General features: G+C 38.8%; 1 protein-coding gene across 1 annotated transcript in view; it reads left to right on the top strand.

Moving 5' to 3' along the window:
* PTPRC (protein tyrosine phosphatase receptor type C) overlaps positions 1–14,968 on the top strand; it is a 123,789-nt gene that overhangs the window by 86,933 nt on the left and 21,888 nt on the right. Inside the window, exons 10-12 of the mRNA XM_007447146.1 lie at positions 4,095–4,155; positions 11,669–11,777; positions 12,386–12,420. Of these exons, the coding sequence (XP_007447208.1) occupies positions 4,095–4,155; positions 11,669–11,777; positions 12,386–12,420 (205 nt within the window). The remainder of the gene's footprint in view (positions 1–4,094; positions 4,156–11,668; positions 11,778–12,385; positions 12,421–14,968) is intronic.

Genomic DNA, 14,968 nt, shown 5'->3' with positions numbered 1-14,968 from the left:
GTAGGGAAAAACCTCAGTTCATTCTATCTCCTGTGTGTTCTTCACTATAAGAAACACAGGGAAGCATTTCCAAAGAAAACCAGACACCTGAAACACTTCACTTCTGACACTTCTGGTCACCAAATGTATGAAGGTTTTTCCCCGCATCAAGCAAGTATCTGTGACACCAGCTGGGTGTCCATTCAATTTCGACACCATGTACCCAGATGTAGCGTCAGATTCCGCAGGTGAGGGGCTCAGTCCCACGAGATTGGTCCCACCCTATGTCAGAAGACAATGACAAGTAGGAAGTCCCCACCACTTTGTAGCTCGATTTGTCTGCAAATCAGGAGTTCCCGTGACCCACTTCCTTGGGTTTGATTAGTTCACTAAAGCAGCTCACAGGACTCAGGCAAACACTTACATCATTTACCAGTTTATTAAAGGTTTTGAGAAAGGATACAGGTGAACAGCCAGATGAAGAGATACGTAGGGTGGGGTCTGGGAGGGTCCCAAGTGCAGGAGCCTCTGTCCCCCTGGAGTTGGGAGTGTATCACCCTCTAGGTGTGAGTGTGTTCCCCAGCCTGGAAATTCTCTGACCCCAGTACTTCTGGGATTTTATGGAGGCTTCATCACATAGGCATGATAAATCATTAACTCCATTTTCAGCCCTTCTCCCTTCTCAAGAGACTGGGGGAGGGGAGGGGCTGAAACTTCCGAGGCTAATCATGGCTTGGTCTTTCCAGTGACCAGCCCTCGTGTGAGAACCATCCAGGAGCCCACCCAGAATCAGCTCAATAGAGTAAAAGACTGTCGCCCTGGAAGTTACAAGGTTTTCCGCAGCTCTGTGTCAGGAATCAGGTTCAAAGACCAAAGACAAAAATGTTCCTAGCACTCTTATCAGTTAGGAGACACAAGGGTTTTGGGAGCTCTGTGCCAGGAACTAGAGGGAGAGACAGATGTAGATTTTCCAAGATCTCACAAATTCCTTAATATGAGCACACCGTTTGATAAACTGCATGTTTCATAAGTCACTGTATCGCGAACGTTTTTCCATGTTAAATATTCCGCTACTAGTTTTTCATGTTTGCGTAAGATTCTATCTTACGGCTTTATCACATTCTACTAACTATGCCTGTTTTGACAACAGTCAGCAAACACTCTTACTGGGAAATAACAACATCTTTGAATATGTCTTTTATCATTTCTGCCTGAATAAATTCCCGGAAATGAATGTATTGGGTCAAAAGGAATTGACATGTATTTTGGGATTTTTTATGATACTTTTTCTTTTCCCTGTGGAAGTTACCAAATTGCCATTCCCATGGCAGTGTGTGAAATAACTGCTCTGGAGAATCTCACCAACACTGCGCATCCCCTTTTCCTTTGATATTTAGTGGGTGGAATCCTGTATTGGCATCTCTTTTTGCTTTTATGGGTTTTCTTTACTTACTGTTGAGGAGAAATATCATTTTGTTATTTGTCTTGTAGTAACATCCTTCCTGCTCCTTTGTCTAGTTTTCTTTGGGAATGCTTCTTGGCTATTAATAATATTAAACTCTTTGTCCTATGACTTGCAAATTTGTTTTCAGTGTATAGTCTGCCTTTTAATTTTCTTTATAGCACTTTAACTCATACACAATTTCCCCTTTTATTCTTATTCAGTCAAATATCTCACTTTTATTTCTGGTTTAATGGGAATTTCCACAGTTGACTGCTTAATGTCATGTTGACAATCTGCTTCACATTCTTATCGCTTAAAGAAGTGTTTAGGTATACATAAGCTTTCTTGTTTTGTTTTTGTTTTTAACCAGAAACGTAGGTTTGACTTTATCAAATGTGTTTTATGGTACTATATTGGGTCTGCCATGGTTCTGATGCCATGGTGTGATTTGTGTATATGCTGAATTATAGTGATAGGTTTTCTAATGTCGAACCAGTGTCACGTTCCAAGAAAAAAACACTGCTCTGTCATTGTGTATTATTCCTTTAAAGTATTATTGAGCTCAACAGCTTAATATTTTATTAAGCCTTTATGAATAGACATTCATAAATGAGGTCATTTAATAAGTGGGTAAAGGCGACGCTGGCATAGGTGGGGACACGCATCATTCTTTTCACATTTTTGTATGAAGGTTATGCTAACCTGATAAAACAGGTTGGAGACATTTTCCTGTTCTTCTGTGTAATATATTTTTATATTTTAAATAATACAGGAATTATTTGTTCACCGAAAAATGTGTTTTAGTCCCTTTAACACAGAGGGATTCTTTGAGAATCATTTACGTTATCTTTCGATATTACTGTTCTTTTCAAGTATGTTACCCTTTTTGAGTGGGTGTGCCACTTATATTTTCCCAAAGAAGAGTTGGAATAAAAGAAATACTTTGTTATTACCTATTATTGTACATTTCACTTCACCTCCCTCAGTACCCAGGAAGCTACAGGCACACTGGCTTCCTTTTCTTTTCTCCAAACACTCAGGTTTTACTCTCTTTTAAGCACTTTACTCAACATTCCTCTCTTTCTAGAATTTTCTTCTCCCATTTGTCAATGATGATAAGCTATTCTGGAAAAATATAGGTAAACATCATATTAAAATGCAATCTCAAAATTCAAATTAGGAGACAATTATTCAGTTATCCTTTCTCTTCCTCACTCTTCACTGCAGCCCACCCAGAATCAGCTCAATAGAATAAAAGACTGTCGCCCTGGAAGTTACAAGGTTTTCTGCAGCTCTTGTTTTCTTCACTGCAGTTCCCATAACTTGTTTTTATGTTTATTTCAGAATCCACTGCTACATTTATACCTTCATGAGGGAGCAACCATTTTAGCTTTATTCATCATTGTGATCTCTGGTTAATAAATTAATACAGTTGTTTTCATAATTGTTAATGTATTACTTTCTTTTATTGTAGATTTATTTTGATATTCTGCTAGTTTGGGCATTGAAAGTGATTTTTGACCATTTATTTCTTTCTCCTTTTCCTTTTTATTAACTACAAATAAATAAATAAATAAAGCTACGGATTGTTCTTTGGTAAAATTTTGAGTCTATCCCATGTCTATATTACTTATTACTAATTTCTCAATGACTGACATAAACTTTAATGAGTGGATTTTTAAAGTAGATTGTTCTTATTATTGATAATTTCTAAAGAGAATATAATTGTAATTTGGAAGAATTTTTAATTTATCTTTTTTTTTTAAAGAGACTTTTCTACACTTCTGGTTCCTGAATTTTTTATTGCAATTAATTATTAGTTTAAAAGGATACTTGTCCTTTACAATTTCTGCCCTTTTGAATCTACACTATTTTTTACAGCTCAGTGTGTGATAAATATTTATGAATACTCTGTGAGTACTGAGGATATTATATACCCTCCATGGGGTAAAAGCTTAGATATATATTTTCCAGATTTATTATTAATCTCTTCTATTAATACTCTTTAGATCTATTTTTACTTCAGCTGTTTTTTTTTGCTGAAGATTCGTAATGCTTTCCTGCTCCATGCTGTTTCCTTGTATATCTAAATTGTTTTGCTTTATTGTGTTCAATATTTTGAACTACTTATGTCTACACTGTAGTTTACCCTGTATCATCAATCTTGATCATTTTAACCCTTCTGAACTAAATATCACTTGAATATAAATACTGTGATTCTTACATTATATTGTTTCCACTTAGCCTTAAAAACTTTTTTGTACATTTTATGTATAACTCTTCTAAAGAGTATACAGCAGAATTTCCTTTTGAAAGAAATGTGAAAATGTTAGCCTATTAATAGGGAATCAACTTTAAATGATGAACATTTTGGTGTGTTGGATTTTATTCCTTCATTTTCACTTATTCTTGCTGATTATAACTATTAGTATTATTATTATTGCTAAATGGGCTAAGATTTCTTTATATCTTTTTCACTGGTAAATATTTTCTTTAAAACATTTTGATAATAAAGTATTGACATAATCTTGAAGTTTCAACTTTAAATTAAAGTTAACCAGTATATTTTTTATGAAAATAAACAACAATGTATGACAAATATGTATGTGTTATATTGTGAGTCATAAATTTACACTAGAAAACTATTTTCTCTTTTATTACTGAAATTCAGGTTTTTTATCACAATGGGGAATATTCTGGTCATCCAATAATTGTTTCAAGATCAACATCTTGTAAGTCATCACTTAGCTATTTATTATATTTATATTAAATATATAGTAGCACTTAGCTTTATTATTTTACATTCCTACTCATGTTTAATTATTAAATGTTTATATTATATATTTTCCAAAAAACATTATATTTTAAGTTGTGCAAACAGATGTACAGGTGAATACCATATTAAAATATAATATCTTAAATTCAAATTAAGATATTAAATTATTAAAAGAGTTCCTAAAATAATTCATAAATTATTTATCTGCACAAACTAATATCATGATTGTGCTTATGGCATTTCTTCATGTTAGTAACAAGCATGTTTATTTTGTGTATGTGTTAGAAATTGTCACCTTATTTTGTTCTGCCCCTCAAGCATTTGCTTAGCAGAAGCAGGCGTTACATACAAATCTGTGCTGATTTACCCAACTGAGCTAGGATACACATTCCCTAATAACAGTATGGCTTTTTAATGTTTTGTCACTAATATTTTAAAATATTTTAATCAAAATAAAGGTCATTCTAGAAAAAAATCACTGAAATGAAGAAAGCCGTGTGTCACCTTCCCTCACCGGTTGGTTGTTCTGCTCTCCAAAATGACCACTTTTCACCATTTCTGTTTTCAATTCTATAGTTTCCTCCATATATAAAAGGGATATTGTCTGTGGCTCTTTCTAGAGTTTTAATGTTGCTTATTGATCTGAGCCTGTGGAGGAAGAAGACTTAGCACACTGCTTTAAGTTTTCTCTACTTGTTAGCTTTGTAAATTAAATTAAATTAAATTCAAAGCTCCTGGTGCAGTGTTACGAAGCACAGGCTGTTTCTGATGTCACCTTGCCACTTCTCCGTCTTTGTCAACTACCCACACGTGCACAATCATTAATGCTTCATTTTCCCAAGTCTTTCCAAAGAGGGAAGATATAAAAACAGCTTATTTTCCAAACTGCTTTACTAAGTCCCATACAAAGTTTTAGTTCTTTCTGCTCAGATTTATAAAATAAAAGCTCCTAATGTGAAAGGCCAAACAAATTCAGCCAAGTACCTTTGACTTTATTTCCATATACTTTTCTTTTATAAGCCCTTACTATAACAACAGCTTCATTGAGTTTTTCTGATTATGTAAATAATTTATAGTGGCAGCATTTATTCTTGGGGTCATAGACTCCACTGGACATTTCATACTCCTATCTTAATAAGCCAGGCCTGGCACCATTTCCCTCAGAGAAACACAGAGTGGGAAACACAGCCAGCAAGGGGGTCTGGCCAAGAAAATCCTGGTAACATTGCCCACTGCAGTCCGGGGACTATGAACTCTTTGACCCTCTAGAGGCAACTGAGCTATAAGACTGAGGCCATATGTGTGGGAGCGACCCCAGCTTAGAAGCCCCATGTATCTCTTATAATAGTTCCACAGGCATAGCTACCAGATGTGCCAACAGGGATGCGCCCAGTAACAAGATGTGTCAGGGGTTAGTGCATTCAGGGAAATCAAGGCCAGGGCTTCCCACCAGGACACCATCATTCATACATAACCCTCCTGTCCAGATGCCCTTTGGAAATCAGGGATTGCGTTTACATTGGCAATGTTGCCTGGTGACACAGCTACTATTCCATCTTTATCAGATTTCTCCTTCAGTGGAGCTAGAGGGCTATCCTATGCTCCTTTTTCCCCATAAAGCAGAAAAAGTATTAACTCTTTGCTAACAACAGCATTTTCATAAGAGATAAATAATGTCTTCACATTTTAATACTGACATCTACTCCAGGGGAGGGCTTGGGTTTCGAATTGCAAAAGCACAGCTGCTAGAAATGTATTACTGAGTTTCTCTGGTATCACATTCCATCATCTGCATTTTGACAACATTCCCAATTGAACTCCTGGGGTCCTTTTCTTCTGGAACTCTCTGAGGGTACCATCATAAAATTTTCCTTTATCAGTTTCCCATTTTGAAATTGCTGTATTTGAATCTCATGTTTTGTTGTTGTTGTTGTTGTTGTTGTTGTTTTTACTGGTTTATATCTTCTAGTGTAAGAAGAAAATATTCTAATTTCTGCAGGCATGAAAATATCTGTATTCTATTCTAACACAATCAATATTTTGCTCTGGCATAGATTCTAAGTTTAAAACTATAGAATTTAAAGTATTTCAGTTTTGTTCCCCTGCACTCAGTATTACTTTCTAATGCCATCCTGCTTCTCATTCTTTCCGTTTGTTCCCTCATTTTATTTTATCTCTAGAACTTTTAGGCTTTCCTCTTTATTCTTGGTCTTACATGGGTCTTTTTCACTTATTTTCCTGGATGCTACTGGCTTTCGTGACCTGGAGACTTGTATCTCTGGGAAGTTTTCTTTGTTCCACTTTCTTTTTGCAGTCTTTTTGGAGCTCATCTTAGTCACATTTTGGAATCATTAGTCGATGTATTATTTTGGCATCTGCCTTTTGTGTTGAGGGTTTCTTTGAGAGTTCCGTTCTCATGGGCAGTCTGACCATAGTTACAGTGACACAGGGGAGCTTGTGATTAGAAGTTCTGTGGTCCTTAAGGGGCCGTATTGACTGAGGAGATTCTCTGTGTTGTTACTGATTTATTTTCTCCAGCATCATTCATAATCTCCAGAAATGAGTCCACTACTAGTCCTTGTGGTAGGGTGGAAGGTGCGGGATGGTTCCCTCAGGGGAGGGCACAGGGCCAGTGTCCAACCATTCCACATGCAGACACTTGCTTTTCCTGCTTCACTTCCATGCTGGACCTCCTCCCTTCTTTACTTGGAGCCTGATTTTACCTCTAGACTCTTACCTCTTCCATTCAATTTTTCCAAAGAGTAGGCTTGTGTCTCCTCCCTGGTGTGTCTTTCAAGAGCTGCCTGGGTTTTCTGTAAACAGACCCTCAATTGTGCCATTTTGGTCTTTTGATTGGTTTCCACTGTCCATGGCGCCTGGGAGCTTGAGGCCCAGGTGTTCTCAGGAACATGTGTGTCCCTCGTCACCACATGCTTCTCTGGTTGTGGCTTCCTCTCCTTTGCTTCCTACCTTCCAAAACTTGTCGAAATCTCTCAACCTCTGGCTCCCCGTCTCCCATCCTGTCTGCCGTCATGGATCTTTGCCTCGGTCAGTGTTACAGGGGCTCCTAGAGAGGAGGGAGAAGAGCACGTCTTAGGCCACGAGATGTATCTGAAGCCTTGGTTGTTCTATTATTAATACGTTTAAGGAGGCACATCTGATGCTATGTCATATTTCTATAGAACCAACAGCCCTAATTAATTGCTATGGATTGCAATGCTCACTCAACACCATTTGGTGTGTTTTTTGCAAAATGTCTAGTATGTGCCGCTGGCCTTCTCTTTCTCACTCGATAGATATACATACATATAGACATAAATATAGATATAGATATAGACACACACATGACACGTATATAGGCATCCTCACAACACCTTTCTAAAGAAGATCAAATCATTCCCATTTTATAGATGAGAAAATTTAAACTCGGACAATTTAATCATTTTGCCCCATGTTAAGAGTCAAAGAAATGCCAGAGCCAGGATGCAGACTCAGCTCTGACAATCCCCATCTGAAATTAATTTTCTACGTTCCTGTTTTTATGAATTTCCAGTTAGAGACATCTGGAGCATGAGACACGCTGTTTGGGCAGCCGTTGGCCTGGCTGAGTCACTCCATCTTTCTGGTTGGAGAAGTGTCTCATGCTCAGGAAGTCTTCCATGGACCATACAGAAAATAGGTCCCCCTTACTTTCTTACCACTCTATATTTTTCCTTTAAATATAAGGAAAATATATAATTATTTTATTTGCCTGTCTAGCCTTTCTTTTCCCCCAAAGGTAAGGAAAATTCCCTCAGAACTGGCACCTTTTTATGCCCTATTTTCTGTCATATCCCCAGAGATCATCACAGTTTTAGGACACGTAGCATTTGCTCAGTCAGTATGGGATGAAGAGGGGTACCAATCAGTTAAGACAATGATGGACTCTATAACAGTTAAGCCCCCAAATCCCAGTGAAGTAACAAAACAGACATTTATTTCTTACTCCACACCAATTGGGGATGTTTGTGGGCATGTAGAGGGTGGGGTTCTGCCCCACACACCATTCAAAACTCCAGGCTGACACAGGGGCTGACCTCTCCCACACGTGGCTTCTGAATTTGTGAGAACAACCAGCATCCAGACAGCAGTTTGGAGAAGAGACGAGGTGAAGGGTCTCTCCAGAGGGGTGGTAAACACCAGACCCAGAAGAGGCTTATATGCCTTCTACCCTTATCTCAGTTACCTGGACACACTTAACAGCAAGGAAGCCTGGTCCAGAAGAAAGAGAAAAGAGGTGTGCTTAAGAGTCAGCCAGTGTCAGCCACAGGCAGGAAGGAAGGAAGCAAGGGAGGGGAGGAGGCTGCTGCTTCAGCCACACTGAACTATACGGACTGTCTCCAGGCAAAATCACAGGGAAGTAATGTTTTGTATTAGTTTTCTCTTGCTGTCCAACAAATTACTGCATGCTCAGTGGCTTTACACCACACCCATTCATTAGCTCACAATTCCATAGGTCACAATTCCGGCTCCATGTGACCAGGTCTTCTGCTCAAAGCTGAAACCTAGATGTTGACCAGCATGAGTTTTTATCTGGAGAATATGCAGAAAACATGCTTCTGAGGTCACTCCAGGTTGACGGAGTCCTCTTTCTTGCTGTTGTGGGACCAATGACCCGATTTCCTTGGGGAGCTGCAGGCCAGGGCTTGCACTCAGCTCCCAGAGGCCACTCACGTTCTTTCCACCTGGCCTCCTCCATCTTCAAGCCAGAGCAGTGTGTGGGATCCTAGTGCTTCAGATCTCTGATTTCTGCTTTTAAAGAACTCATGATTAGTTTGGGCTCACCCAGAACAATTTCCATATCTTCCAGTCCCAACTGACTCGATGCTTGAATTCTCTCTGCACAATCGCTTTGCAGCAGTACCTAGATTAATATTTTCTGAAGTAACCAGGACCTGGAAATCTCGGGTGCCGTATCTTGGAATTCTGCTCATCATATATTTCCTTCAAAACACCCAGTCTTCTCAGCCTACCCCTGCCTAAAACGTACAATTTCTGTATTGCCTTAGAAACCTGACTGAAGAGGGTTGAATTTGATTCCTCATTGAAAATAATAAGAGCACTAAATCTCTCCCTATCTCCGTGAACCATAGCCATGGTAGTGAACCGTGATGGACAGCCCCTCATCCCCTTGGGTCCTCCACTCCCTCTGTGCACAATGTCAATTCATAATCCATCATTATGGATTAACCGTTAATCCATAATCCATAATCCATAACCACTCTCTTGCAATTACTCTTGAATCCCTTGATCCTGTCAACCAAAACCCCTGATGTAACAGTTTTCTTCTTTCTCTCCCGCATCATGATTTCCCCTCTGTGCTGGATGGGTCTCATCAAGATGCAGTTGTTAAAAACCAACAAAAAACAGCAACGACCACAATATTTCTTTTGACCCTATTTCCTCTTCGGCTGCCACCCTATTTCTTTACCCCCTGCAACTCCCAACAGTAAAGCTCATTTCATCCTATTTCACTTGTGAGTCCCTTTGCAGGTTCCATCTTTCTCATCCAACCTTTGAATACTGGAGTGTCTCAGGACTCAGTCTTGGGATTTCTTTCCTCTCTATCCAATTTTAATTTCCTGATGAATTAGTCAATCTCATAGCTTTAAGTAACAGATCTGTGTTGAAGACTCTCAAATTAATGTCCAGTCCCAGCCCCTTTCTCGTAAGATTTATGGTAGGAGAGCCTCAGATCTGTATATCCAGTTTCCTACTTGGCACCTCCACTTGGGCATCTAATTGTTCTTTCAGACTCTCAAATCCAAAACTGAGCTTCTGTTCCCCTCAGAAGGTTGTTCCGTCCACAGCCTTCCTCATCTCCATTCACTGTAGCGCTGGATGACTACTTCCCCTAACTCCAGAGCCATCAACCTCATCTGAACCACTGTCATATTTTGCCTGGGTTATGGCATTTTCAATAAGGGGTCCTAAGGATCTGTATAATGCACACGTTAGAGTTAATTACTCCTCTACTCAAAATCCTGCAAGTGCTACACATTTAACTCCAAAACCTGTGTAACTGGGAATTCCCTGGTGGTCCAGTGGTGAAGACTCTGTGCTGTCACTGCAGTGGGCCTGGGTTCTAACCCTGGTTGGGGAACTAAGATCCTACAAGATACGCAGTGAAGCAAAAAACAAAAAACAACAATAACAAAACAATGTAACCTTAAAATGATTTAGAAGGCCCTCCAACCTGACCCTTGTGCTCTGCCGACTCCTGGCCATATTCTCAAATGGCATCTCCTGCTGCCCATCCCTCTCTCCCTCCACTTCAGCCTCTCTGGATTCTGGATTCTTGCTGCTCCTTGGACACGGAGCATGTTCCTGCCTCCAGGCTCTAGCCTAGCTACACCTGTGCCTAGAACAAGCATCCGCCAGTACCTCCTTAGCTAACTCCTTACCTTCCCAGTCTTTATCATCTTCCAACCTACTTTACCATTCACTTACTTATTATGTATATTCTTAACTGTCTGTCTTACATCCCAGAACATCAGTCCCATGAGGACAGGGGTCTTTGTCTGTTGTTTTGTTCTCTGAGACATCTTAAGTACCTAAATCAGTGTTTGACACACACTAAAGACTCAAAATACTTTGTGTGAATTGTGAATAATTAGTACTGACTATGCTCCAGGCATGGTGCTAAACGTTTACAGTGAATCAAACTTGTTTAGGAATTAGGGATGGAGACACAAAGATAATAAGGATTTGGGCCAAGGTCCCAACTAGGAAGTGGTGGAGCTAAGTCTGTCTCCCTAATGCCTCTGTGGTACTTTACTGCACTTTCACTGCAGACAAATAGTATGACCTACTTATTCAAGGCAAAGGATATTTCCAATACACTCTCTTTTCTCTGCCCTTCCTCCAAGAAAGGGTGTGATTTCACATTAAACCTTAGTGAAAATACAGGTCAGGGTAAGACTAATCCCAACTGTAGAATGAAATAATTTTGTCCCTTGGATAACTGATTGTATACCTCAATGAGCAGGTTTATCTCTGCGGGACAGAGACCTTTCTGATCCCCTTAAGAGGCTACCTACTTCTGCATATAAAGTTAAACTATAGGAGGTTCTCTCTGAGAATTGTAACTAGATTACCTCTTCAATCCCTTCAAAATGGAGTGACTGAAAGAAAGAGAATTAAATCTAAATGATACTATCTCATAAAAGGACATTATTTGATAGGAAGGAAGAGAATTGCTCTTCTATGCTCTATCGCTCTTAAAATATGAAATGTTTTATTGGTTCCGAACAACATAGGCAAGATTTACAAAATCAGGAATGTATTGTCTTTGATCTCATTCTAAAAATTGTATTTTTTGAAAACTTAAAAAGAAATGAAAACCTTAAACTGTAAGGTGATTTTTTCAAAGAATCCAGCAAAATATTTGACATAATAAGCTCTCTTTATGTGTTCTTTTTCATTTCTAGATAATTCTAATGCACTGATCATATTTCTGGTATTTCTGATTATTGTGACATCAATAGCCCTGCTTTTTGTTCTCTATAAAATCTATGATCTGCAAAAGAAAAGATCCAGGTAAGAGTTGATTTTAAGATGAAAAAATAATAATAGTAGTAATAATGATGAAAACCCATTTATGAGGCCAGTTTGGAACCAATTAAGTGAAAAACGTGAATTCAGAGATGACAGCACGAAGTCCAGGACATCACTGACCTTTTGATCAAAGACTTTCACGTGGTCTTATTGGTTTACATTAAATATTAATATTTTCTACATTCACTAATAACTGGATGGATTCCCTTTAATAATAACCAATGAAAAGAATGTGTCTTTTCTTTTAGTACAAAGTGGTCAGAGAGATCTAGAAATGACAAAGGAGAGAAGTATCTAGGGAAGGATATGCATTCCTCTGTCCAGGAACAACTGCATTTTACGAAAACCAAGAGGTTCCAAATAAAATAATGTGGTCATTTATCCGAGTTTGGTTGACCACCTGAGATTGGTTTCTTCCTCCCCACTTTTTCTCCCCACCATCATCCCCTCCCATCTTCTGCCCTTTTCCTTTTTGTCTTCCCCATCTCCACTCCCTCCTTCCTTCAAGACATTCATTAAACATAAATTGATTTCCAACTAATTTCTATGTTTCTTAAGAGTATGCAAACTTACATTTCTTATTTTCACAGCAATTTAGATGAGCAGCAGGAACTTGTTGAAAGGGGTAAGTATGCACATTTTTTACTGGTGATTATCCCCCTCCCATCCGAATCTACTCATTTGAAATAAGAATTCAATATTTTAAAAAATCTAACCTGGACTTCCTCTGTGGATATAATGATGAAATTTAAGTTATGTATTTATTCAACCAGCAAGGATCTATGCATTTCCCAGAGTATGCCAAATATTGTGCCAGCACTGAAAATACATCAGTGACAGGCCACAGACTCTGCTTTTAAAGGTTTAGAATCTAACAGAGGAAGAGAGACATGTGGGCAAATATGACAGATTTGATGGATACCATCGTCATGGACTGTGTGTGGTGCTATAGAAAGATGGAAGATGGAAAGCTGATTGTGGAGAAGGCAGGAATCTGGATCTTCTAAGATTGTGGGGAAACATTGAGGAAGGAGCAGATGGAAAGCCACACAAATGAGGAGTGCAAGTGTGTTCACATCCCTGCAAGGGTGGGACACTGGCTGTTCCCACTAAAGGCACATTGATGGACATGACAAAAGGTGGCAATTTGACTTAGGAAATGAAAACATTCCATTTTTTCTCTCTTCTTAAAAACTTTTACAGTACTTCTTTCATTTCTCTTTAAAAATGTGATTTTTGATCCATTTAAAGAGCAAGAGATAAAGAAGTTGAAAATATGTTTATAATATAGGAAATGGTTTGTTTTTTTCATACTCAGGAAACATTTCAGAACTCCTCTATCTGGTTTTAACTTGTCTCGGAAGGGTTTCCCTCTGCCAGGGCAGGTCCCAAGTCCATAAGCAGAAGCTTTTGGGCAGGTTCCTTGGAGCTCCCCAATAGGCTTTATTTTCCATTGCACAGTCTTGCTGACACTGTATTTTATATTCCGCTTGTTTGTTAATCTTCCCCCCCTTGTCTAGAATGTGGGCTCTGGGATGGCAGGGAGGCTTTCCTTTCCCATTTAGTGCTTTATTCCCAGTATCTGGGTGGGCATGTGGATTCACTACGTGTCAATGAATAAATTAAAGTGGGAGATAATGTGTCCCGAGGGTTAGTTTTTATAGGTGGGCTGAGGGATGGATGAAGATCACAAGAGTGACAGGCACCTAAGACAGGAGGGGCACCATTGCCAGGGGTCAAGGAGCATTTATCTCATAGTTGACACTGATCGCTCCTTGGAGTGATTAGAACTTACCCAAACTCCATAAAACCCCGAAGGTGGCCCTAGGTCAGAATTAATGAATGCCGGAAATCTCCAAACACCCAAAGAAACAACCATACATGGACAGTTCAATAGTTATGATTGGATAAAAAATTTCCACGGACAAAACAATAAATGTACAACCCTAATGGACATCTTCTTTCTTCATCTAAAAAATAGGGGAAATTAACATGAATACTGAAAAAATACTGTCAGATATACCTGGGATAGTAGGAGTTGTTTCAGTATTCATATACACTTACAGCTATTTACATTAATATGTATTTTGTTCTTTAGTAAGTTATTTCACAAGCCTAGCATATAATGAGTTTCACTCTGGTGGCATAAAATATTAACACAATCTGTTCACAGTCAACTATAGAGATTATCACATTAAGATGAGTCCTGGGTATAGAGTATTCATCATATTCTCTTATTTATGTGTTTACAGTATTTCATAAGTTAAAATAGATACAATAAAAAGAAAAAATTACAATATAGATGAGTATTGTTGTTGCCATAAAATGCTTTCAATCCAACAAAAAATGTATATATCCTCACAGTGGTGATATTTGGTCTGGAATCTGTTTGTAGATAGAAAATGAGGAAGGACATTCTATGTAGAGAGAACAGTGTGTGCAGAAACATGAGGACAAGAAAGTGTGTGATGCACTTGGAGAACACTCACGCCTAAGATGTAAAACAAGTGTAGGAAACAGTGTGGTTGAGATGGGTCAGGTGAGATGATAAAAAGGGATCATATATCACATTAGACATTGAATCTTTAGCCTGTAGGCTATGGAGCACAAACAATAGTGTTTTTTTTCAACAGGCAGAGCCGCAGGCTCGTATTTGTATTTCAGAAGATTAATTTGTGGCAGTTTAAAAGATAAGTCAGGGTGGGGACAGGCTGGAGTCAGGGAGAGGAGTTGGGAAGATGTCCTCACGTGGATGAAGAAGAGTCCTGAGCGTGACCACAGGCAGAAAGGATGGAAAGTACACGGTGACCTGTTGGATACGGGGACAGAGGGAGAAATTGTGCGTCACCTGGAAGTTTCCGTCTTGAATGACGCTGTGAATGGTGGTCCTGTTTGCCAAGATTTGAGATGCTAGAATAAAGGGAAAATTACTTTGAACATCTTGACTTTGAGGTCCCTATGGAATAACTGGGTGGAAAATCTGAGAATAAGAGGGAAAGATTAATACAAAGGCCAGAAGGGGGCTGGAGCCCAAGATTTAGACGTCATAGGTTTACAGGTGAATCTTTATGTGTGAGTGAGATTTTCCAGGTGGAATGTGTATGAGAAGGAAAAACACTAAGGACTGAATCCAAGATATATATTTAACAAAATTTGCATGAACAAGGGAAAGA

Source organism: Lipotes vexillifer, unplaced genomic scaffold (assembly GCF_000442215.2).
Source record: "Lipotes vexillifer unplaced genomic scaffold, Lipotes_vexillifer_v1.1 scaffold1539, whole genome shotgun sequence".
In the NCBI taxonomy this organism is placed as follows: domain Eukaryota; kingdom Metazoa; phylum Chordata; class Mammalia; order Artiodactyla; family Lipotidae; genus Lipotes; species Lipotes vexillifer.
This window is presented reverse-complemented; position numbering and strand designations above follow the sequence as displayed.